The sequence below is a fragment of the Struthio camelus genome, chromosome 12 (genome assembly GCF_040807025.1).
Source record: "Struthio camelus isolate bStrCam1 chromosome 12, bStrCam1.hap1, whole genome shotgun sequence".
Taxonomy (NCBI): Eukaryota; Metazoa; Chordata; class Aves; order Struthioniformes; family Struthionidae; genus Struthio; species Struthio camelus.
In genome coordinates, this window is record NC_090953.1 from 16,405,352 (window position 1) to 16,432,058 (window position 26,707).

The 26,707-nt window shown below is 44.2% G+C and overlaps 1 protein-coding gene across 4 annotated transcripts in view; it reads right to left on the bottom strand.

The window, feature by feature from the left end:
• Positions 1-25,546, bottom strand: part of RFX7 (regulatory factor X7) — a 59,747-nt gene extending 34,201 nt beyond the window's left edge. For 2 of the 4 annotated variants that reach the window (XM_068958070.1, XM_068958069.1), the window contains exon 1: positions 25,386-25,546. In XM_068958070.1, coding sequence (XP_068814171.1) covers positions 25,386-25,531 — 146 coding nt within the window. In that variant the 5' untranslated portion in view covers positions 25,532-25,546. Of the gene's footprint in view, positions 1-7,012; positions 7,130-25,142; positions 25,214-25,385 lie in introns of those variants that run through there. The other 2 variants (XM_068958073.1, XM_068958072.1) reach the window with 2 other exon arrangements.
• Positions 25,547-26,707: the final 1,161 nt, after the last annotated feature.

Here is a 26,707-nt window from a genome sequence, read left to right on the forward strand (position 1 = left end):
TCCAACCCGCAAGCAGATGGCATAACATTTTAAAAGGCAAAGGCCCTATGGGTTAAGCAGGCATGATGTCGATTTTAACAGCAATTTTTTCATCTCCTGTCCCGTGCTCCCTAGTTTATTAGGGAGATATTGTTAAAAGTTCCTATTGGTAAAGTGGGTTCTTCCATGCTAACCAGCGCACAGATGAGCATACCCTGATTCTACAAAGCCTCTGCCCACTCACGTAAGTAGTCCCGTTCACTTCCAGTGAAGTCATTCCATGACAAAGTTAAGCAACAGCAACTCTGAAGAACCAGCCTTTACACTGGGAACTTGCCGGACAGTGACCTTTCCATGGACTTGAACATCACCCAGAAAAACTCCACCTGGTGAACTTACAAGATGCAACATCTCTATTATACCAGGAAAATAAAAGGGCAAGTGACAGACGTGGTGAAAGAACAATCATCCTACTTGCAATGTATCTGCCACTTTTGTTTACTTCATCCTACTTTCTCCTTCGCAGGCTTATAGGACAGATGTGTTTTGGAAGCTGAAAGTTACTTTACAAATTAGTCTGCTTCCGTCTCTGTGAAATGCATCCACTGCTTAATACCTCAGCTACAGTAACTGCACCAGTTGTATTGAATTTTAAGGCACCAAGATTTCATTTGGTCAGCTGTCTTGGAAAACCTCCAGCAACTGTTAATTCTGTAGGCCTCCTATGTCCAGCAATCACAAAAGCACGACTGAATCAGGCCCTATATGATGTTATCTCTAACATTTGGAGGCTGTTATCCACACACTTTGCTACATGTCTAGTAACAGCTGCAGGAGAGCGCCGAAAGTGATAAATGTTCTCACTAATGAAAATAACCGTTTGAATCTATTAGTGATCTGAGCCCATTTGAAGACTAAAAATAGAAATTATACTGTAAGTCAACAGCTAACATTGCTTCTCCTGGACAGCTGCTTCTAGAAGCACCTAGGGGCTTGCTGTGATCTGCATGTCACTAACCAGCCCCAACCAAAAAGCACAGCCAGCATCAGTCATTCTTTCGCAGCTCTTTATGCTAAAAGTCTCCCTGAAGTTAAAATAAACCAGTTCACTTACTAGACCTAAAACTTGATTCAGGAACAGTCAAGCAATTTTATCTAGGATAAGGAGGAGTCTTTCTGAATCTAGGGTAGGCTCTCTCCTACGAGCAGTAACAAAGAACGCTTCTTTTTACAGTGATTCTCAAATTATCAGCTTGCAAGAGGTTTCAATTCACCATAAGAACCTCAAAATAAAAAACTATAAATCAGAACTTTACAACAAAAGAATTAATGACTATCACAATTAATGATAAAACTTTTAAGTGGATGCTGCCGTGTAGACTGTTGGAAAGTTAAGATACACTAAACTACTCAAGAGAGATGTAATCCTATTCAACTGTCAAGGGAAACCCTACTCAAAAACCTGAACTCTGCCCAAAACAAAACTACAGTCTGACTCAAATACACCTCTGAAAAAATATCATTAGCCATCAGGCAGAACTCAAAAACAAGAGCCTAGCTTACATTAAAATAGCACAGAAAAGGGCATTTCTTAGTCTGTGGTTTAGAAGAGCATAAGAGAGCTGCTTCCTGCAAAAGCCCGCTGAGATTAGAGGAGACTTCCAGCCCTCTATCTTCTCAAGGAAGACATGGTGGCAGCTTTTGCTCAGTAGCTGACTCTAGTCAGTCTTAACATTGTCAGTGTTTGACTTAACCTTTAGGCCTGAGACCAGCCTGAGACTTTTGAGAGATTTCTGAACCTGTTTTGAATGCTGCAATAACTTTAAGCTCCAAAGTGCTCAAGCCACGTTGACAAACTCCTGAAGATACCTTGGGGGAAGGAAAGAAAAGGAAAAAAATAAAAAAGAAGAAAAGAAAAACACCACCACACTAAAGCATTTCCTCAAACTGCTCTTCTATCTTCTGCCAAAGTATGTGAGTCTGCTTTCCCTGACCTATTTATGCATTTCTACTCAAACAGCTCCATTTTAATGACCCTGACTTGGCACGAGCAGAATGAAGAGTGTGTTCTCTCCTCAGGTGCTCGGTTGGGTTTATTTTGCACTGAGGGAAAGCTGGAGGGGAAAGTCGGAGACAGGGCAAGGAGAGTTAATTTTTTTTTTTTTTTTCAAAGTGGCATAAAACCAGATGCTGCCAACCTTTCTCAAGTTAAGCAATACCTTACTTTCAGGAATAGGTAGTTTAACTACTCTAGGCAATATGGGAATATCGCATTACAAGAGGTGGCAGAACCCAGTTGCTCAGAGAATATTTAGTATTTCCTTAGTGCTGTAAATAGTAGAAGCCATATAACCACAAGGGATACGAGAAGCCAGAGACCAGAAAGAGGAAGGTAGTTGGGAGGGGAAAAAGAAACCACTTAAACTTAGCAGCTACTTCCCAGTTAACTCTATCCACCTTCTCAGAGCTTGTGCAGTCACTGGAACTAACCCTTTATCAGCTTTTCGACTGCAAATCGTTCATCATTTAATATTAAAGCTAGCAGCGCAACAAATCCTGCAGAAGCGTGCACGCACGATAAGCACGCTGTGTGAATGCCTATCAGCTGCAGCAACGTTTCTGTTTGACGGGCCCCACTGCATATACAGGTGACACTGGCAAACCAGCTCTCACAGCCTTGGATCTGGCAGGAGGGGGACAGCACCACCTCCAGGAGCTTGGCACACAGCTCCCACAAGGAAGGTCCCAGGCCCAAAAGTCACACAGGACAAGGTTTAGACTGTTCAGTAATGAAACTAATCCTCAAATGAAGGAGATGTGAAAAACGGCAACAAGTCCAATTTGGTAAAATTCAAGGCACAACTGCAGCCACAATTCCTGCGCAAAACATCTAGTTTGACTAGATGATCCTTAGGAAGCCCAGAGTCACTTCTGCATTAATATTTTAAATGCTATCTCAATGAAGTTACTACAAATACCCTGTATCCTCCTTAGCCCAATACTATAAATATTTGCATAAAATTGGAACACCCTCCTGAAAACAGACTCTGTAGCTTTACTACTTGTGCGGGCTCCGTTTTGGACAGCCTAGGGAAAACATTATTTGTGCCTAACCCTAAGGCAGTCTGTGAAAATGAACCACTTTCTGTCACTGCTAACGCCACACCGCAGATATTACGAAGGCAGCATACCACTGCTGACCACACAGCAAGGATTTCCCACTGCAGGCCTCCCAAGTTTCCAATGCACATACATTTAGTTGTATTACTACCTGGCATACAGTGTACAGTACGAAAAGCTGCAAACTAGAAAGGAGAAAAAACCACCCCACAGTGTGCAGTCACCCATCATCAGCACTCTTAACTAATCACCACCCCGCCGAAACACACAAAAACGAAAACCCTTACGTATAGGTAACAGCAGTCTCCTAAAGCTTCCACACAGCAGCTTCTCCCAAAACCCCGGGGATGGGTTTAGTGCCTTCGGTCTCCCCTCACCTTGCCTTCCAGAGTGCCTGAAACGGGGCACCCTCTCCAAAGCCACAGAGCAGTTGTCCCCAAAAGCTGCCACTTCCAACTGCTCACAGTCTCAAGGACTATCATGGCCAGAAAGACAGGGTGCATTAATGCCAAAGCCTAACCATAGGATCTGGTCTGCTCAAGGTTATCACCCCTCCCATTTAAGTGTTGGTGAGAGAGCTCTGGTTTTCCCTCTTGGTTAAAAACCACCCAGCACCACACACAGCTTACCTTCTCAGAGGGCAGGAAAAACCTCGAAGCAGCAAGGCTCCCGCCACCAATACTAAGGTCATATAGACACCCTAAGATGGCACAGTGAACACTGTAGTACTAAGTATAAATTCTAGCATTTAAGCTCGAAGTAAACGGTTAATCGCAACACACAACTCCACTGTCTGCAGTCTGATGCTCACAGAACAGTCTCTTGTTAGTGCCGGCTACTACAGAATTAACAAAGGCTTCTTTAACTAGTCAAATTAATAAATTAAAAAGTATATAATAATTTAAAAAGGAGTTTTATGAAGTTCTAAAACTAGTTTTCTTTGGTGAAAGGGGAAAAACCACCACTTTTTTTCCCTTTTTTCCAAGGGAGAAAGGAGAGGAAAAATGGCAATCCTCCTCCTCTGAAGGAGGAAGCGGAGCAGGGCCTGCTCAGAGGGCCGTGAGGAATTCCCCCAAAAGCTCACTTGCAGCCCACGTGTACAATTCATACCGTATGGTGGCATAATGCTGCCTCACTATTTTTACTCAGATGTCTGAAAGCAAGCCTTCCATACGAGAACGAATGATGCCCAAGATAACAATTAGAGCCAGCTGCCAAAGCAGAAATATTTTGGCCACACGGCCTTTTAAAAATTATTCAGCTATGAAAAGTCTCCATTTCCCACTGCACCAATCGTTCCCCCATGTGATCGCCAAGAGCCATTTGTCAAATGATTTAACGATAGGGTCTAAGCAGTCTCAAAAAGGCTGCTCCTACGGAGGAGGGCCAATGCCACCTGTGCACGCTGGCCTGGCCTCTCGCTGGGCAGCAGGCTTCTCGCCTCCTGGTCACGGGGTGTCTCGGTGGCGGGAGCAACCAAGAGCTCTTCCTCCTGCTCAGCTTCCTGCTGCCTCTTCGCCTCTTCCAAAAATCTGGTTTATTCCCAAATTAAGCAAGTTATACTCCATTACTAAATACCAACAGTGCTGATCTAGAATAAGTCATCTTTGTGAAAGCCATGTTAAAATAGAGGGAATAATTATTAAACTGAACATACATCCTTCGGGAGGGATCCAGATACCTCTTCCAGACTCTGATGATGTCAGAGGATGTTTAAGAAAACTCTGCTTATTCTGCACACTGTGAGGAACCACTCAATAACAGGATTACCAACCGTACTGCAGTAGGTGCTACTATCGGAAAGGTATTATTACTACAGACTTACCATGATAAGCACTGCGTCCCATCAGTGCCTGCAGGATTCGGCCCTTAATTCTTCATCTTACTAAATTAACGCTTCTCCTTCTTAGAGTAACAGCTCTAAATCTATCTTCACGTAACATTGCATTCAGAAGCACAAAGAAGCGTTAAACGCGAGCCAAGGATCATCTAAGGAGAATTATGAAGCAGCCGCCTATGCGTGTTGCTACTCGATTAACATCTTAACATATGCCACGTTACATTGTCTGGCTTGGCTCACATTGATACAAGAAATAAAATGGCTTAAAAGCATTTTGATTAAATATTTAGAAAGCAGAGTTACCAAAGGTTGATATATGTGTCTGAATTGCTGAAGTGATGACTACAGACACTTCCAGTTAATGGAGTACAAGTTTAGGCTAGCTAAGGCTGCAATAGATGGTTATTGCAAATGGAAAGCACACCTAAGCCGCTCATTTCCACAACTCAACCTTGGCATTACAGAATTACCGCATCGCCGCCCACCCTCACCTCTTACCCTGTGACACTGAAAGAGCCAAAAATCACGGCGTCGGATGCCACCTAGGGGCTCTGTCCCTGCCTGCAGTCTTCTCTCCCTAACCTTGTCTTAAAGGCAAGTTATGACATTTTATAGGCCTGTTCGTGAAAGCTGCAAGCTCTGCAGCTCTCAGTGACTTCAGTGACAGCGTGTGTGGTGGGGTGTTTCAGTCGAGTACGAACACTGGTCTTTTCAGATGTGCCTACTTGTAAATAAAAATAATTGATGACTTCTGGCCCCATTCAAACATATTCAAGGATTACATTAGCACTATCTAGTCCAAAGATATTTAATTTTTCTACACAAATATATTAAAAACCAGCTTGAATTAGTGACTTCATTTCTGAATTCTCAGAACATCAATTTAAATACAACTGTGTCAGACTACCTACTCTACTTTTAGCTAAGTACCTTACGCAACTAAAGGAGAAGGATGTGGGAAAAATGTCCCTTGGCAATACACACCCTAGAACATTCACCTGCAAGCGCCACTCCAAGCGATGCTTAATCTGACCTAACCGCGAGCTGTTCCTGAACGGCACCAGTTTGTTTTCCTCCATGCATCAGAGGGCCTTTCTGTCACGTCATGCAAATCGTACAGCCAGAGATGAGCCGAATTTGGTTGTGCTGGATCTGGTTGCTGACCCAACAGAAAATTTATCATTTCTTTTACAGATCAGCTTTCCACTGAATCAATTAACTCATCCATCTCATCCTACAGCCCCACGATACAACACAAGGCAGAAGGGCAGTTGCAGGATCGGTCCTTTCGGTGGTAGTTCACAGCTAGATCTTGTTCAGCATAACACTGAAATAGCCTCTTAGCCATACCATAGTATACTGCTAAAACAGATAGTGTTTCTATTCACTATTTCAAACACAAAAACAAACAAACAAACGAGACTCACGGGAAATTTGGAAGACAGGAGCATAACAGTCCTCCTTGTATTTGAAGGCTACTTTAAAACAGGGGGAAAAAAATCTTTATCAGACAAGCCACAGATCTTGCCGGAAACACATTTGGACTTCCTTGCGGAAAAGAAACAATTATCTTGTTGCATGCGTGCTTCCAAGTTCTCTCAACAATTTTTCAAGAGGGCCTCTGAAATAAGCACGTTTAAAGTAAATTTCGACAACTCCAGCTGCACCTTGTCCTCTGCCGTATGATGCAATTTTAAGCTAGCACAGCGGCCTTCGAAAATGCCCACTTACAACATCACGTCATGAAATCTTTGAATCAGTGTAATATTGATACAACTGAAGACAGACCTAGTCTCGAGCAGATCTAGAACTGTAAACAAGACAGCTACCAGTAGTGGCAAACTTGCCTCATCCTATTCTTTTTAAGCTGCCTGAACATAGCACAAATGCAAGCAAACACAAGCAAAACATTTAATATAAGACAAATTAAATATTTTGGTACCCAAACGCAAAAATATTCTTACTCTAGATAAAAGCTACAGGGACTTTAAGCGTGCCTTGGAAGTACATGAAGTATTGTTATTTCCCTAAAGCATAAAAATAGCCACAGAGTTCTCACCACTGGAGACTTACAAAAGTATCCAACTCTCAGGTCTCAAAACGGTAAACAAAGGCAGCATTCATCAATTTGTAAATATCGGCTCTTCCAGCTTAGAGGCAGACTCCTCCTTAATCCGAGTCAAACCACTTTTCTTAGCAAAATAAGGAAGCAACAAAAACAGCAAGCTGATAAAATAGCGGAACAAGGGCTAGCTGCAACGGACTGATCTACCCTGTAACCTAATCTACGTCCTTCCACTTGGTGGAGAAAACAAGCAAGAGCGGTTTTAGATCAGACACAAAAAGGAACAACACCGGATCGCTGTGCTGAAAAAAGTAATAGTTCAGCATGCTACTATATTTTAAGCTAGTGCAGGTTAAAATTGGTCAAACACATGGCTTCAATATGTTATTAGAGCAAATGCAAGCAAAGTGTTTAGCAGAGGATAAACATTAAATTTAATCCCATCACCACTGCTTAGACTATGATGATTTTATGAGTATTAAATAATGCCAATTATATGAATAACTAAACAAAAAAGAAAGGTAAGGCTGCTAATAAAATGACCAAATCTCAAATTCAGTCCACTGTAATGAACTGCGAAGAACAACTGTGAAGTAATTAGTTGGCAGACATCAGAACGCTTGGGTCTGAAATTTAAATCTATAAACACCGCTCTGAAGAAATCTAACAGTATCCAACACTAAAGACATGTCCCACAATTCTTAAAATAACTGGGAAGAACTTACACAACCACTTACTGCCAGGTGCTCTATTTCAGCAACAAGACATTCACATTTGAAGTTCCTGCCCTTTTTTTTTTTTTTTTTTTTTTAAACACACAGATTTTGCCACAAGTCACTTTAATGAACTCTTAGAATAGGCAAAGAAAAAGCTTATACACACCTTTCACCCTGGTTCTTTCAGCATTGGTCTGAAATAAAATCAGTGGGTATCGTTCAGTGTGTATCCAGCAGCGTCTCTCCGGCCAAGACACACTATTTGAAGGATGCGATGCCCTCTGTACGTTATGTGGGAAGGCAGTATCACTCCAGAGGAGCTGCATCCTATAGTTATTATTAACAATCTAGATGAGGCACTGCAGGGTATTCTAAGATCAGGCTGCAAGGATCAATTGCCTAGAAAGGCTAAATACAGAAAGCACACGGTGATCTCACTAATGCTGCTTGGGGTGGGGGGGGAAAGACTACTCGAATAGGAACTCTGCATCTAAAGTAGGTCCTGCTAAAAGCAGAAAGAATGGATACGGTCGCCAGATAGGCAGGTTCAAGGCTAAATGTCAAATCATCTATCATAATAGCTGACCTATTTCAGGATGAAGCCTTCTGGGTTTCAAAACTAATTACAAACAAAAATCTTTGGATGTTTCTGAATTCAGTCCAAAGATAGCTAAAAGATCTGCTACGGAATTTTTGCCCGTGTTCAGCAGAAGCCTTATCCTGTTACAACATTATTACTCGAGGGTAGTATTTCGAAGGGGTTGGAACTGGAGACACTATAATGTCTTGATGAGATTTCTTCCCTCAGGCCTTTGTCCTCCGAGGCTCCAGAAAGGGACCGCGCGCAGCAAAACTAACGGGGTGACGGTCCCCAGCAGCACAGCTTCCTTCCCTCCCTCCCCCATCCCCCCAACACACACACACACACAAATCCTCTGCACTACCAGCTTCAGAGAAGACAGAAACACTTCACTTCCATGATTGTACAGCCACACACCCTCACCAAGGGAGGTGGGAAGGACGGAGCATCTTGCTACACAACAGATCACGCAGGAGAATAAAGACCTAGTGCTGTAGGATCCTCCTTCTCCTGTGGAAATGGAGGCTATGAAGGGCTGATGGCAAAATGAAATGGTATAATACACTCTTGAGAAGATGGGAATGGTTCTACACTCTGCTTAGCTTTAATACACACCCGTATATGTAAAAATTTTTATCAGATTATGTTTCTTTTATTACATGTATAGTTATACAAAGCTCAGATTAATCCACTATAAAAGCCTGTGATGTTAACAGGATCTATCACAAGGGTTTCCTATCCTTTCAGGCTGCAAGCACACACACACGCCTCCGCGCTGGCACAGGTGCCAGGACAGCAGATTTAAGCCTGCTCATAGCAGGTGTGTTTCTTCGTGTTTATTTCTCACAATTCCCTTAACCACTTCCACAACCCGCAGCCATCCTAGTCGCTTTCTGCTAACAGGTTAACAAACAGGTTTGCTACTGGCCGTACCTCTTCATTAGCCTGTTAATTCGGTACCAGGAAGGGGTCCCCTCTTTAGCAGTGCCATACCCAGTCATACCCGACCTCTTTCGTGGCTTTACCCGGTGAGGCTAGCCCACAAAGCGAACCAGCACCTCCCGTATCCAAAGGCCAGGGCTGAGCACAAACCCAACACCACCGTCACTCCTCAAGGAGTCCCAGAGCAACAAACTGGCACTCAGGCGCTCCATGCAACCAGCCCCTATACAAAATGAGCAGCGTCAACAGCAACTGCAGGTTTCCTACTACCAATCTGGAAAGGTCTCTTGATCCCATCTCAAGGTATATGCTACCCTTCACAATATCGCTACTATTTCAATTCTACCTGGGGCCTGAAACGAGCTAGGAAACTAGAAAACCATTTCAAGGGCTACCACAGGCGCTGCTTAGCCCCCCCACAGATGCTGCACTGAGGAGGTTCAGCTTAACCCAATAGGGCAGTCATTCACTCCTTCCTTATCCCACTGCTGTCTTCTCTGACACTCCCACTTTTTCCTCTTCCTCCATGCCACAATCATCCATTTTTCCCCTCTTACAATGAAGAGCCCACTTACAGGCATCAGCCAGTCTTTCTAGAAAGAAATCCAGCTTTTTCTCTAGCCCTCACTTCCAGACACTCCCTGCAATATCCTATTCCCACCACTTCTGCCTGCACCGCGGTCTCCGCACTTGCGCAGACTTCCTTCTCCTCTCCAGTCCCTCTCCTCTCACGGCCTTCCACCACACAATTGTCCTAAACCCTTCTTCCCCCCGCCACCTTAAGGACAAAACTGTAGGCCTTTGACCAGAGCTGAGTGCTGACCTTGATAACTCCCCGAGAATGCAATCCTTGCCACCTCTGAGGTTTCCCTGTGCTGAGTAACGCCCCGAATACCTACAAGCACTCTCCAAGCATCTGTCTACTCAAAGGCTCATTTCTTTTGTGCTAGATAGGCACAGGCTCTCCACCATGGGAAAAGCAACTTATCTCTCTGACCTATGCCACATCTCACTAGCACACCCCATAACCCTACTGCCTGTCCTTGACTTTTTTGGAGGAGTCAAAATTTAAAAGCTGAATGTATGCAGGATTACAACAGCATTCCTGCCTGACATGTGACAGCCATACATTTCATCTCAAAAAAAAATTCCTCATCTCCATTCAACAGTCATAGGTTCCTTCAGGCCTCCATCCTTCAGTCCTGTACCTGAACCCCGGGGCATCTCTCACTTGCCTCTCGTTACAAGCTTCATCCCACCCCAAACACAGAAACTGTGTGGTATCTGCAAATAAGAAGTGGCAAGGAGCCAAAAGTTTCTTGCCTGCCTCAAAGGTCAGTTGATAGAACACTAGAGTAGTGTACTCTAAGTTTTCCACCCTCTGTTTCTGGGGGGAAAAAAAGAAAAATTCCTAATGACATTTTTTAAAATGCTTCTAATTCCAAAGCTTAAGATCTTCAGAAAAGCGTTACAAACACGTGCTACTTCAATTCTGAAGAATTTCTTTTGGAAAGCTTGAGTTCCCTTAGCTTGCAACCCAGATGAACTTCAGTTTACTTGCAGACTCAAGAGCTTGTCTAAACCTGTAAGTTGTGCTTGTTTAAAATTAAAGCTATACAAAAAATCTAATTAAGTTAAAGCAATATAAGTTCATACCTGCATGCATCTAATTTAGTTTGTACCTACAAAGCTGCGTTTGAACAGCTGTATTCACTCAGAGGTGGTAGGAGTTTAACTAATGTGTCAAATGAGCACCTCAGCCTGCACTACACAACCAATTGTTCTGACACAAGATTACATTTACAAGCTGTGTGACTTGCAAACCCGTAAGGCCTATGCAGCTTCACAGCAACCGGAACAAGCAACTTCACTGTCAGTGTTACATAAACAAAAAGTGTAAGGAAGATTAGCACCATTCACCCAATCACCTTCGCTCCACCACTGCCTCCTTCATTGCTAGGATTCTTCTGCAACTGTAATGAATGAACAAACAAGTCTCTCAGACTCCATCTTTCCTCTAAAATCTAACTTTTGAATGGAAATCATCAATAGCAGGCACTTAACCAGTACTGAATACCCACAATTGTAGGGTTCAGTGCTTCACCTCCTCAGCACAGAGAAGCACCTATGCAGTCTATTCCAGCCCGGTAAGCAGACTGCACTACTCTCAGGTCTACCGCTCCCTCCTACTTCCGTAGGCAACTGAAAAAACCCTGAAAAATTTGCCATTATCTCTTAAGTAATATTCCTGCTTTGCAGGCATAGCGTTGCCAGTAAACATTTTCATATCTGAGGATATAAAGTACTTATATCCTCATAGCTTTCTTTGTAAAAACATAGCAGACAGCATGTATCCTGCCCTCTACCGAAACCACAGCCACGCAAGGTTATAAAGTGGGTTTAGCACTACGTTAGGATGACTTGCAGAACATTCTCATGGTTTCATTATTCATAGTATGTCCATCCCAAACTGCTCCCAAAAGACTGTGAAGTTATACCATGACTTACTTAGTAAACCAGACAGAAACAGAAAAGGCTGCCTGTCACTGAATCTAGAACCGATCTCCAAAAAACTGCATTACACTTGTGAATTTCCAAAAATCCTAACACCAGAGAATTAAGTTTAGGACGGATTTAGACAGAAAGTTACCAAGCATATGCACCGAGATTCTCACGCTGTAGAAACTCACCTGTAGGCTGCAGCACACAACTGGCTATTGTCTTCAAGCATCTAACAATTTACTGAACTACACTTGTACGAAAGTCTCACACTAAGGTTACCTGTGATTGCTATCTGATGGCTCTTTTCGAAAAGAGACATCGTCTAATAGCACTACAGGATCAGCCACTCTGAATTTTCACTCCAGGGAACCGTCATCATGCGCAAACGTGCCAGTGGGAGAGCAGATGCCTGTGTTAAGGGAATTAAAATGTCTTTTATTGATTATTATAACTAAGTTTGATTTCAATTTTCAGAGTAAACGCTACGCTGCTTTGTCACTCCTTTACTGAGTAGCTGAATTCACAAAGCCCAAATTGTAGCTCACCTTTCTGAGTTTGACAGAATTGAGAAAGGACCATCCCTTCCAGAAAAATACATGCTTGAGCTATTTCCTTACCTCTACAGGGTAATGCATTTGCTCTGGAAACAGGATGGAGTCAATAAAACGGCTCAAGTGACATATCACTACTTGTTTTTTTCTTCACAATTTATTTAGATGATTTATATGAATGTTAATAGTTGTTTTTCTTAAAACTTTTTTACATAAAATCTAAAATTCTGCCTCACACATTGTATGCTGTTTTTGAAGGACACATCAGTGGTCTCATTAATATTCTTAACATAATAAAAAAGTCACAAGCTCAAAAATACAAACATGGGGGCAGATAAACTTACTAAACATATAGGCAGCTCCATCTTCTTTGCCAATCGAGATCAAAAGCTCAGATTCCTGTTGGAGTCTGAAGCCAGGTGATGTCATAAAGGTTTAGAAGCTCAATTTTAGGTTCCCGTTCTTGAATATCGTGGGTCAACTTTTGACACAAAGCTACTGAAGTATTCAGTGGTAACTAAGAACTTTTCTAAAATGACAAGAATCACTATGAAGTGACAAACACAAATGAGCAGGTTCTGTGCTGCAAACACCTACCCCGTGATAAGTAGTTTCACCCTGAACACACGGGAATTGTTGTCAGGAAACATCCCACTATATACCTATGTGTCTAACCATTTACAGAAACTGGGCTTTCACACACTGAAGCATTGTACATGCATCTGATTTTAATGGTTTTTAGTTAAGCTACAAGATTCATTGACTTAAACGTTCAGAACCACAATGAGAAAAAACCCTCATGTTCTTAATGCCGCCAAAAGAAGTAAGCTTCTAGGAAGGAGAAGATGCAGGCTACTGCACATTTCACGTGTAATGAGAGCTAAGTGAAGACTGCTTAAATTTAGTAGCACTAAAGAGAAAAGTTTATCTTTTTTTCCCACTTTTATTCTCAGTCAGTCTGAAAGATGCTGATCCTCAATGGTGCTCCAATTTTTAAGAGCTTTATTAACCAGGGGAACTGACTATTTATAGCGTACATTCAGGCATGTATCTATAAAGGTAATTAGACACCTAGCTTCTACTCAGAAGTAATTAATAACAGATAGTTGAGTATCTTCATGGATCAGGGACTTAATTTTTCAGGTTACCAAGTCTTCAGGTCCAGCATTTTAGCATTTTCGTACAAGAAAGTGGTAATGTTATCCACTAGACTGATTTTTAACTGAAATTTCTCTCTAAACTGCATTTAGACAAACTTTGGCCATTGTAATTAAACACACACAAACCAACATTTCCAAATGGCTGCAAAAAGCTAAAAGTTTTTTCTTCTGTCTTCAGCACATTTATTACAGCATTTTTTGACTCACTAAGCTACCTCTACCTGTTGAATTCAAAATATCCCTTTTCAAGTTTTTAGAACTAGACCTGACGATCCCACGTTACTCAGTCATTGACTCGAAGAGGCAAATACACTTTTCTCTCAGCTGTCAATTCACTTCTCAACTTTATATGAGCCAATTATTGAACTATACCATTGTAATCAAACATAATGAATATCCCTCTGTGGAACAGGCTCCTGGAGCCAAAAACTGGCTTAGTTCTCCAGCACACCGTGGCTCCAGGTGTGTAACTAGTGATTACCGTCAGTTGACTAACGTGACTGTCTTTTAAGTATCAACTAATTTATTTAGGTTACATGACCACTAGTAGCAAGTATAGGCCCTAACACACTTGCCATTTATAATGCAAATAGGTTTAATAATAATAAAAAAACTGTAAAGAAAAAACACAAACATTTTATGTACTCCTAATCAAAGAAATGCCATACTTCTTCAGAGCCTGGATAAAAGGTTCCTGGGGCACAGTCTTTGACTCCTGTAAGATTATTTTAAAATTATTTTTGGCTTTTTCTTTACGCAGTCTCAACATAGTATAAAGAGCCGCAGCTTTCAGGCAAAGAAAAGAGAGAGACAGTCACAGACATGCCCCACACACAGTGACCTGTAGTCAGGGGGGAGACTAACCAAGCTTGGTAGCAACTCCATCACCAGCGTTTCACAAACTTGGTCTTCTGTGTTTCTTACAACACCTGCACGTTCACGCTGCTCACACTGTGATGCACTACTATGCCTCACTTCAGAGATGGAGTAAGAGCTGGCACAATGGTCCTTTCAGCAGGCCCAACTCTCCAACACATCCAAGTCCAGTTTTCTTCACCTGGACTCTCCCCTCTTTCTGGGGGATGGCAGCAAAGTGCTTCTGCAACCCTCATTTGCTCTAACCCTCTAGAGCAGAAGGGAGGGATGTGGCCCATAGTCCCAAGGGGCTTCTCATATTTTTCACTGGATAACAAACCTCTTGACCCATCAAGTGTCTTTGAAAGGCCTAAGGTTTATTTAGCTCTCAGCAAAAGAAAGGTTCCTTGCCGTCGTTCCTGGGACTGTATCCCAACGTGACAGGCGCTACTTCACTCCAAAGAGGTGTTTCTTTATCTGGAGCATCAATAGCCCGTGTCTTACATTCAGAAGCTGAATGCTCTACTCTGCTCTACGCCTTCTGCCATGCCCAATCCGTGCCATCTCCTACGAGACAACATGCTCTGGCTCAGGCAGAGAAACGCAGGATCTCGGTGCCTGGCACTGCCCACGCACGCTCGCCTAACCAACACATGCCAACTCGCGCTGGTCCACCAACACCAGAGACGCCTGTGCTGTGGCTCCTAGGGCTGAGCACAGGAGGGACGAATCACATGCTCCTCATCTGCAGCAACAGACTTTTATATAATCAGCATAAGGATCATGGAGTAATTGTTTACCTTTCATTGAGAAAGGCTGCTGGAAGTACGAAACATCTGAATCTAAACAGAGCGTGGGAGACTGTAGCTGTAGGCAGAAGCTCTGTGCTTGTGTAAGTACCAACAAACAGAGCTCACTTCGGCAAGCGTTTCTGTCCAGAAAGGCAGCTTCCTCCTCACAGCTGGAAGAGGAACACGTGCGGCCACCTGATGCCAACGCGCACTGCTAAAAACACCGCTGCCTGCACATCCCCAGCACGAATGATAAACTGGGCCTACGCAATCAACGTCCAACCCTGCATTAAAAGCTTCAAGTCCTATTTCAGACTGTTCCCAGATACCTCAGGCTCTGCTAGGTACTTGAACAGGACCAAGCCCAATTCTTCCCTCAGCTTAAGCCAAGCTACTTGAATACTTTTTTCAAGAGAACTAGAAATAAAATATAGCATCTGGTTCTGGAGGAGGGAGCTATGACTATTTTTCAAAATAGATTTTAAAAGGGCTTACAATTCCATCACCAAAAAAAAAATTGTATTTGATAAATGTTAAAATTTTTCAAATTTTGGATCTTCAAATAAAGTAGGCTGTAATTTCTGGTACTGAATAACTTTAACTCTGTATTTTAATAGGTAACATATTTGAAGAGGAAAGGAGAAAATATACAGGAGCTGGTGCACTAAAGCCAGAAAGACCAGTCCAAGTACCTTCAGGTGACTTCTAAACAAGAGCAAGAAGGTGGTGAAGCAGAACAAATCGCCTGTCCTAGAGTGCAGCACAACTCGGACACAAGCTAACTCTTGTTTGCCCAAGAGAGATGCTCTTGAGGCAGATGCTTCCAGGCAACCTGGTATCAAGAAGTTCCAATAGTTGGTCTGTTTTGCTGGCAGCTTTAAAAAAATAACTTAACTCACTGCTGTACAGGCAACCAAAGTAAAGAATGCAATTGCTGTAATTCCTGCTGTCCAATGCAATCCAACTTTTTCACTGGCAAGAGTCCCAACAAGCTTTTAATGGCACTCAGGAATTTTTGACTAAGAAATACGGATTGCCCGTGCCTGTGAGACTATCCATCAAAAAGGACAGCCATGAATTATGCACTTTGACATTTAACCAGAAATTTCCTCTAAGGGGAGATATGAAGATGCCTCATTTAATAAGAGAGCTCTCTCCAGTAACTAGATTTGCTTCCCAAACTTGAAGTACCTGACCGCCAGTGAATGATATAATCCACATTCATCTGCAGGGAAAGCTGAGCAGAATCTGTCGTTCTAGGGGAACACTGGCACGTTCAAAGAAACATACGTCCTTAGACGCATCCCTTATCTCTGCAATAGCCACGTACTTCACAATGGTGTACGTTCACAAGCTATAGTGAGAAAAAGATAACATCTCGTGTAGCCTGAGCAATATATAAAGGCAAGATAAAAACTTGAAAGGATGCCGCACTTCAAATCCCTTTACAGCGTCTCAGCTGGGTCAATCTCCTTCTACATACAAACCAAACAACTAGACCGTCATTCTCAACACACCAACAGGGCCTGTAAGTCACTGAACCAATAAGTTAATTCATGACTGCCTCACAGCTCACTAAGGAGGAAATGGCCACCCAACCCACTTTGGACAAGCAGAAAATTGCTCCTTATCAGAACTACTATATGGAGTTGAACTAAAACCAAAATAAGAACCTCTCTCCCCTGCAGCTGTATCAGGGTATCTTTATATACAAAGGCAGTTACAATATTTTGTTTAGCAAGATGGTTAGAGTGGTTGGGCCACTTCCCCAAAAAGTTCATATTAACATCCACAGCCAATTTTAAGCACTTATACTCTAGCCTGTATGCAGCACCCAGTTAAAACAGCAGCTGCAACAAATGCATATGCTTTTGTTAAAAGGTGGGAGGAAAACACACTTCAGTTTTCTTGAATTACTGTATGGGATGCAATGCAAAAATAAAAGCATTTATGTAAAAAGAATACCTAGTTTACATTTTAGCTTTCGTTTGCTATGCACAAAGTTCTAAAGGAAGAGTTTGAAACATTACTATCCCACTCTTATGTTTTACTAGTTTGTATTGCTTTTGTCTCCCAGTTATTTGGGCTTCCTGATATTTTCCCAAGAGGTTTCAGAACTTATTTATTTCTAGGGTCAGGAGAGGGAATGAAAAAAGACAGAAAAGAAAAAGATTTAAAGAAACGGAAGGAGTAAAAGGCCAATTCCTATGCTCACCTGTGAAAAAAGGAATTGTCCCTACAACGCTGAGAGCATATTATACTGAAAGTCGATACTGAAGAACAGACTTAAAACTATCCCTGTCTAAGTGGCCACCTCAGGGTAGGGAGCTTCAAGAGAAGTCTGCCAGACAGCCACATAGTACTATCATTACCAAACATTACTGGAAAAAGCAACACATAACAAAACTTCCAAAACTTCTGAATCTAATAGTGTACATTACGCAGCAAACAGAATTTGGGTGTTTTAAAGCTGGTAAATAATACATGCAAACTTTTTTTTTTTTAACTGCAAATAGTTTGTGTATCCAAAGTTTTCCCCTCCTTTCTAAATTGAAAAATTAGATCTTTCTCTAGGTGTGATTCCAAACAGCTACAAAACGAGAGCTTCACAGGTTGTTTAAGAGCAGCGCAAGAGTTCTCACAGCGTGGGTCACATATGAACAGAGACCATCTCCCCTCCTGATTGCAACCACACCAGTGTCTCCCCTGCCTTTCACTGATATAATGTCACTGCAGCAACCACAAGCAATTAAAAGCAGGCAAGAGACAAACACTAGGACAGTTTTGAATGTTTTTCCACTGTCTTAATGATTACATAGACAAAAACAAAAAACACCTGGCAGCTTACAGAAAGCCTGTTGGTTTCGGCTGCCGTGCCATCAGCATCCTACTCGATGACAGATAATCCTTTTTCCATTAAATCAAGAAAGCATTACAATTGAGATACTGGCTAACTCCATTTAAACGAAACAACCCCCTTAAATTCCCAAAAGTCTGAGGGAAAAGGACAAAACATTCCAACACCTTCAGATTTCCTAGATGTATTCAAGGGATTTTTCTTGTTGACTTGAGAGAACCAATTTGTGCTGGTCTTCTGATTGGGCTCTTTCTGGATGACAGAACGTTGTATTTTTATCTATTCAATTTACCTTTTAAATGATCTGATGATAACTTTTCAGACATGCAATGCAACACACTATTTTGACTTGCTTGAGAGGCATGAGAGAAAGCTGCGCCCATCTGCCTGTCTTTACAATTAAAAAATAAGTTTCTTACTTATATATGAGGCTTTGTAATATTAGATACTGGAGAGGCTTGAACCAAAAATCCAAATTTGGATCCTGATCTGAATTTTGCAGCTCTGGCCCTTCTCCAAATACTTCTGTTTGGCAAGCTGCAGAGTGGAGTAACAAGAGAAGACAACATATATAAGTCAGGGTATCTGTATAAAAACACTAAGCTCAATCCCCTCTCTCAAAATTACAAAAAAAAAAACCCAAAACAAAAAACAAACAAAAAAGGATTAAGAAAATCACCCCATGCCCCAATCAGTTAAGAGACTAATCAGTTCTTCAGTATACATGTTGTGATCTACCCAAACCTGAGGTGTACCATCCTCTTACCCAGTTACAGTATTTTTCTGATAAATTTATACAGCATCCAGAAAACTTCAGGGGGGATTTCTGAGTGTTCTTTTCAGATAGAGATTTGGAGTCCTACTTGCCAGTGGTATTCATACAGGTACAAATAATCCAACCGAACTGACCCAAATTGCAAGAAATCCAGCAATGGAGGCTTGAGATGACAATGCTGCAATTTGGGGCTTATTAAGAACTCATCAGAAATGCTGTTCTGTACCACAACGTTGCACTGTCTGAGTTGCTTCTATAAAGAGAACTCCTGGGGTGGAAAGTGAAATGTTTATGAAACAAGGAATTGCATATGTTTGATGCTGTGAAGTCAACAATTTAATGCACTCCTATGCATTTTAAATGAACAGTAGTGAAACTTAGCCAAGCCTTTATTACTTGAATATTGTTTTTTCCCTCCATATACTGTATTAGATCCTATTGTCTCTTTAAACAAAGAAAAAGAAAATCACAAACAAGAGTGGTCCCAGTCTTCCTAAAATTAGATTCACAACAGCTTCTTTCTGTAGAGCTATTCTGCCATATTTGGAGCCAGGATCTTTTATAAAACCTCAACTCCATTCTCCAAAGGTTATACAAAGGTCAGCATTCATTTTATTCAGGTTTATTTTCTAACCTTGTAAAAATTCCTGCAGACCAAATTGGCTTCCACACCTGCTGACCCAGAAACTCCACCACCACGGTGGCCAGGGCCCGCTTGGGAAGCTGCTGCCCTGCGCGCGCCTCCCACGCCGCCCGGGCACTGCCGGCCGCGTGCCGCCCGTCTGCCGAGGACGACCAGGTGCCTGCTCAATAGCAAGGGGCTGCTTTTCAGCAAGGAACAGCAAGTGCTTTGCCCTACCTGGGCTTTGCCCAAGTGGAGGGATGCCCACCACAGCCATGGAGCAGCCATCCCCCAGGGAAGGATGCCAAGCAGGCAAATGGCGTCGGACTTTTTTTGCCCCCAAACCGGAGAGGTCAGCAACACATAAGATTACATCTGGGTACACTGCTTAAACTTCATTTACTGTCAAAGCAAAACAGGCGCACAAAACGGTCAGATTTTTTTTATGGACACATCTGCCCTAAGAGGTGACCCTCACCTTAGGAGCACGTTTCTGCAGAACGGCTGCCAGGAGCTACCTCGACCAACTCACACAGAAACACATTGAGTCAGATGAAAAACCCCATTTTCCGTTCCTGTCCACTTGGGGAAACAGAGGGTGAAGAATTACACGCAGCTTAAATGCTTTGCCAAGGAAGGCCGGCCTCCACAGAAATCATCAAGAACGAGTCTGAAATACAGCCCACAACTCAACTTTTTCCCCGTATTTGACTGTTTGTACACCACGTAGGGAAACACATACAGGACAGGGAAGTCTCACAATCACCTGTAAACAGCAGAACCATAACGGCAGGGAAAACTGGGCTAGCAACAAGAAATAGTCACAGTTTTACAGCATCCTTTAACTGCAGGGCTCAAAGTACTTTTTGAGATGCGGTAGATACACTTGTAATGTTACTTAGATTTACTGAAATAAACGTGGCCTTCTGTTATATCTGTCAATAATAATACACTGTTCCTCACAACAGTAGAAAAATCTTTAAAAAAAAGAACTATAAGCTTTGTTCTCACCTCCAGCAGTGAGCTAACACGGATCAAGAAAGGAGACATGGTGGCTGGTAGATTCTGGGCTGGAGGCACAGGATAACCAGAAAAAAATCTCTAATTAGTTACAGGAACTGTAAGTTCCCCACTCAATTTTGATAGATTGCTTAACAAAATCTAGAGGAGTTGTTGTTTTCACTCCCTGCAGCCCTCTCCCAAGCTGCAGGGAACTGAAAAAGAGTAAACGCAGATGGACTGGATAATACTCGACTCTAACCTGACTCAAAAAAAATTTCACATAAAAAAAAAAAAATGAAGGGTGTTACAGGAATTTCAATTGCAGAAGAAAACAGCTGAAAAGTTGCTTATGCCTGCATTTGCAAAGAGCCTGAAACACATGCCCTCTGAGCGTCCTTCTTCTTTGCCAGGTATTTCATTAAATATACTAACACTATTAGTCACTTTTCCTGCTCATCCAAGCATACAAATAAGATGCAATTTTGATTATGAGACGTCTCAATGGCATTTTCCAAACGGTGGGGCATTCACTCGACAGCAGAGCCATCAGTGACGATCCACATTCGCACACAACGACTAATGAGGAGCGATAGCTGCAATTGCGCAAGGGAGCAGGACTGATTTCAGTCATAAGAAAGGATGGCGCTTTCAAAAGCTTATAACATACTGGTATTAAAAGCAGCTAATCTGGTTTTCTAGCACAATATCACGAGTCCAGAGCTAAAAAGGGCACGATTCACCTCCTACTCCCTCCAACACAAGGCAAATCGGGCCCTAGAACATATATAATTTTGGCACTAAGCAGCCCAGCTGATGCGGCTTTGGAATAAAACTACTAGCTAGAAGAGTGATTTGAGGACAAAATTATGATCAGAAGCCCACACCCACGGCTGGTTCAAAATACTGCAACAGCAATGCTTTGTGTTTCAGGCTCCATGCCGCCTGGTCCTCAGCTCGCTTTACACGTGAGATTTTGGGGGGGGGGGGGGGAATTAATCTCTCAGGAAAAATTATTATATTCAAATCCTAACAGATGCTTTAGGACAAAAAACCTGAGATCCCGGCTAGGTGGAAGAAACCGGGGCCAAGGTGTGCACAGATGCAAGCACTAGATTACTATTTACAACAGTAAACAAGTACTCATTTAAGAATCATCACCAGTTATTCAAAACAGCGAACAAGAACACAAATCCTACCATTTTAATGGTCATAGGCTATGCATGGACCGGACTTTAGCTTAGTGCAGCGAGCAAAGGGATGAAATCGGCTGAAGTCCCCGGCCTCTTTGATTGACCCCCGGCAGAGCAAACTTCAGCAGACGCTTTTTGCTCCTCCGATTTGCGTATCTCAGTCCTCCGGCCTCGTTCCTTTTACATATGTACGTTACCGGCTGTCTTTAGCAATAGGATATTCTTCAGCAACCTAACGGAGTAATGAGTTGACTCGGTCTGTACTAGTATATGTTTGTGTACGGAAGCACCGTATACAAATAACATACACTTGGTAATACAGTATTCTCATCTGCAGAAAATAATCGAAACCCCGTTAGCCTATATGCTCAGATAGCTGACTAGGGAGGTTTTCTCACCCTCAGGCTCTAATGTCTGGACAAAAAGCTATTAATAAATATAAAAAGCTTTAATGAATCTAAAGGGAAATAAAAAATAAACACAGGCAGATTAAGGACCCGTGTCCAGTGAAGACTGGGGCAATTTACAAACCCGCCCAAACCGACCTTAATCAGACAGCCTAGGCTCCGCAAAGACGCCGTCTTTCTCGTCTAGACTTCTAATCCATCAGTGGGAAAAGATGTCTAATATTATTTCTGTCCTTTTCACTGACACTGCAAGAACACATTCACTGTCTGAGCAAGTTAAACACGTAATATGAAATAAAAACAGACAACACTTCATTGAATGTGTTTAAGTGGGGCTGCTGGGAAAAAGATACAGTTGGACAGTAATGAACTTTAACGTCTGTCTGCTTACAATAATTAATCAGCTGTAACTATCTGGCATACCTGCATATACAGTTGTAATGCAAATAAATACTTCCTGATTTGTTTTTAGACCACGAGCATACAAACCCTTGCCTTCCTCTCCTCTCGCCAAACTAATGGTCACCTGGTATGCAAATTTGAAAAAACACAGGCAGTACATTTTAAAGTCTTCAATATATGTATATTGACAATGCCTTCAATTTTAACCAGCAGGATGTCATCTATTGTTTGATTGTAAGGCACGTTGCATGTTCGCAATTACTTGAGCTACTTTTGTCAAACTACATTTTAATTTAATAAACAGACTAAATTAAGTATGACTTGAGATAATGAATAACTCATTGTCCCGCTTGAGGCCTACATCACATACTATATTTATATTTGTACAGTGGAAGGACAAGCACAGACTTGTTTGTGATCCTCAAGCCCGGTATTTCAGTAGCTGCTGCATTTTGCTATACTGTTTTCATTGACAATACTTTTGGAGGACTAGAAACTTTAAATGAATAAATAAATAATAAAAACATCCATCCACTAAGCACAAACAAGTGCAGGACAAAGGAGGGAGAGGGGAAAACTACACAAAAGAGTACTGATCTGGAGGTGCTAAGTCCTTTGGGAAGCAAAGGAGGAATTCAGCACACCAACCTCCCAGCGCACAAAACGGGAAAGGCAGGGGAAGAGGGGGGAGGAAGAGGAGGGAATACAGAAAAGAGGAAGCTCTCCTCAACAAGTTATACCTAGTTCTTTTTAACAATAGAGTCCTGCCATTTTCACAACAAGCCTTCCCGAATCTCCTGTGCAGTTTATTAACCACCAGCACCCTGCACCTACTGAAAAGAATACCAGATCCCAGGCTGCAACGAGAGAAGAGACCTTCCAGTGTTTACTCGAATTGCAGCGTGTGTGACCTCCTTTGCAATGCTCTTTATCCCTTCTGCTTAAAAAAGGGGAGCTGAATCTACATCAAGACACCAATTAACACTAAACTGGAGTTTCAAATGAAGACTGCTTGCTAGCAATACAGAAACAGGGAAAAGCTCTGAATTCCTATTATTTGCAGACAAAAGTAAGATTTGAATGCGCCAAGCAGAAGTTTTACCATAAAAATAACCTTATCTTCAAACACCGCATATCTAGAGCATAACCTGCGAGGAACTGATCCTGTCTGAAAGGAGCAGGGAGGCCGCGGCCCCGCGCAGAAAGCTGTCGGGCAGCCAGGGAGGAAAGGTCAGGCTGGCGCGGGGAACCTCTATTAAACTAGCAGGAGACAGGGCTGGAGGCACCGGCAGAGCCTCGCTGGTCACAGACGCTTGGCACCAGCCCGGCCACCTACACGAGGCAAAACGACGCTACTACGTTCCTTCGCACCGAAAGCGCGGCCAGGCTACTCCTCGGGTCTACCTGCATCAAATAAGCCATCCGATATAAAACGCTAACATATGCACTCGTCTTCCTTTAAAAGAAAGCCCATAATAAAAGGAGAGGTTTCACTTAGTAGCCATTTTGTCTTCAACTTGGACATGATACCTAATCTGAAGGCAACGTAAACACGCTCTCAGGCTGCCTTCCAAACAGCATGTTCGTGGAAAGAGGGGAAAACAGAGAAACGGCCATCACAAAATCCCATAACAAATCAGGACAGTGTGAAGATTTCACCATCTAAACCGACAGGAAATTCTGCAGTTTGTATTCCTTCTTAAGGCCACTTTGTTGCATAGAAAAATAAAGCAAAACAAAAGGTAACAAGTGTGCATTAAGGACAACGAATTATTATTCACTATTTAGATTAAAAAGAAAACAAGGAATAAATGCAATTTCAGTGTGTGCCATACAGTAAAATAAACAAAGGGAACGTTATATTTAGATTTGCTTTCTTTTAAAGCCGCATCTACTCAAACCATAAAAGCTAACTGTACTATGAAGCAATACGCAGGCTAGATCAACATATCTTTATTAAGATGAACAAATGCATATATATATATACACACACACACACAATGTGTACACAGAATGTGTGTGCGCATATATATTGTATACATATATAAAAATATTGTATATAATAATCAATCTATATTTACACAGGTCCCAATTCAAAATAATATATCAGCTCCCTCTGGCAAAAGCAGCTTTTAAAAACATTCCAGAAAATGTACATACTGCAGGTGACAGCCACTTGCAGAATTAAAAAATAATAAAGAATCTTATTTGCAGGGCAAGCCGAACCCAGCTTACCTCTTTCCCCCAAAACACACGTAAAATCAGTATCACAGCTAAGCAAAACGTGGGTTTATCATGAATATTGTTTTAATTTTCAAACACAAACTGGATTCCTGGGCAGGAACTTGCGAACCATCCCGACAAGTTTCAGCCAAAAATTGCACTTCGACTGCCAGCCTGCAAACTCGGCGGAGGAGAGGGCGGGGAAATGCCCCGGCCTGCGCCCGCTGCCTTCCGCGCCTGCCCTCGGGGCTCTCATTTGAATGTTACACAAATAAGAAAAATAAAGATAAAACAAAGCGCACGCACACAGGGGCGCCCGCTGGAACCCAGCGGACCAGGGGACGGGCCGAATGACCCGAGCGCCTTCGCCAGGTGGGACTGTCCCCACCGCTTTCGGCAGGGCCGCGCCGTAGCTGCCGTCAGCGCGGAGCGCAAACGCATATAAACCCCAGCCAGCCCCCCGGGCGCCGCGGGGCGCAGCCCGCTCCCTCCGAAAACAAACGAAAAATAACAACAAGAAAACGGAACGAAATCGGAGAGGCTGCCCCCCGCAGAAAGCCCACCTGCGCGCCGGCGGCTCCGCGCTGCGCGGCACAAAGGCGGCCGCCCCGTCCCGCTCCGCGCCGCCCCCCGCAGCAGCGCGCAACCGGCCTTCCGGGGGGGGGGGGGGGGGGCGCGGCGCGGCGCCTGCGGCCGGGCGCGTTAAACAAACAACCCCCCCCCCCACACACACACACAGACATATACACGCCCGCCCGCCCGCACCGCGGCGCCCGGGAAGGGCCGCGCCGCCCGCCCGCCCTTACCAGATGGAGCTGCGGATTTTGTGCTGCAGCGCGCTGGCCTCGGCGCCCTGCAGCCCCGGCACCAGGGCCGGCAGGGCCCCGCCGGGCGCGGGGGTGCCGGCCAGCCGCCGCGGCGGCTGCGCCTCCGGCTGCTGCTCCTCGGCCATGGGCGGCGCGGCGGCGGCGGCAGCGGCGGCGGGGGCGGGGGACGCACTAGGCCTCTGCCGCAGCCCTCGAGTGAGTCGCCTTGCCCCGCGGCCCGGGGGACATCACGGGCGCAGAGCCGAGCCGCCTGCCGCCGCTACGCCGCGGGATGGCCAGCCGGGCTCGGGGCACGGCGCATGGCGGCCCGGCCTGCTGCTGCCGCCGCCCGCCGCTGCCGCCGCCCCCGCGCAGGGTCGCTCCGCGCTCCCCCGCCTCGCAGCACCCGGCCCAGCCCCGCGCCGCCGCCGCCGCTCCTCGCCCCGCCGCCGCCGCCGCCGTGCCAGCCTGGGCGCCCAGTGCGCAGGCTCGGCGCTGCCCGCGCCCACGGGCCGCCCCGCGCCGCCGCCGCCGCCGCCGCCGCCGCGAGGGGGCCGGGGGGGGGGGCTGCGCGGCCGAGCCGGCTGCCTGCGCCCCGCTGGGCTGCGCGCTCTGCCGCCGGCGCGGCGCGGCGGAACCCACGCGTGTGCCGAGCTCCGCGCCCGCCCGCCCGCCCGCCTCGGGCAACGCCCGTAGGGCAGCCCCTGGAAACGCTCTCCTGCTAAAACGCACGGGTTCCCCGCGGACGCGTTTCGCGGCCCCCCGCCCACGCGGCCCACGGCGCCCGCCCCGCTTGGCGCGAGCCCCGCAGGCCGCTGAGCAGCCCCCGGTGGTACGCAGAAAAGCCACATCAGTGTACGTGTCAGCTGGCACCGGAAGACAAGGGTGATGTTTTCCCAGTTTTGTGGCAATTTCTACTTAGCGCAGATCGTATAAACGAGTCGGGAGCGCCTCGGGTGAGGCGCTCTGTTTGACCCTGTTAAATAACTGGCCAGGGCTTAACCCACTGGGAGCTCGGCCCTAAAACGTGCCAGAAAACGTGCGTCTACCAGCACCCAGTGGAAACTTACGGGCCCCCACACCGGAATGAAGTTCAACAGATGTGCATCATGTTCGCAGGATCATTCAGTCGCAATAAATTGGAAAACTACATGTATATAACTGCAATGCTGCTTTCAGTCTCAATACACTTACTATTTAGTGCCTCGTGAATTTAGTTCCCAGCAACATCAAATTCTAATCGCACTTACTTACAGCAGTATTGGCACCATATGACCAAAAAAGAAATTAGTTGCATCTGTTCTGCAAAACTGACCGCGTGC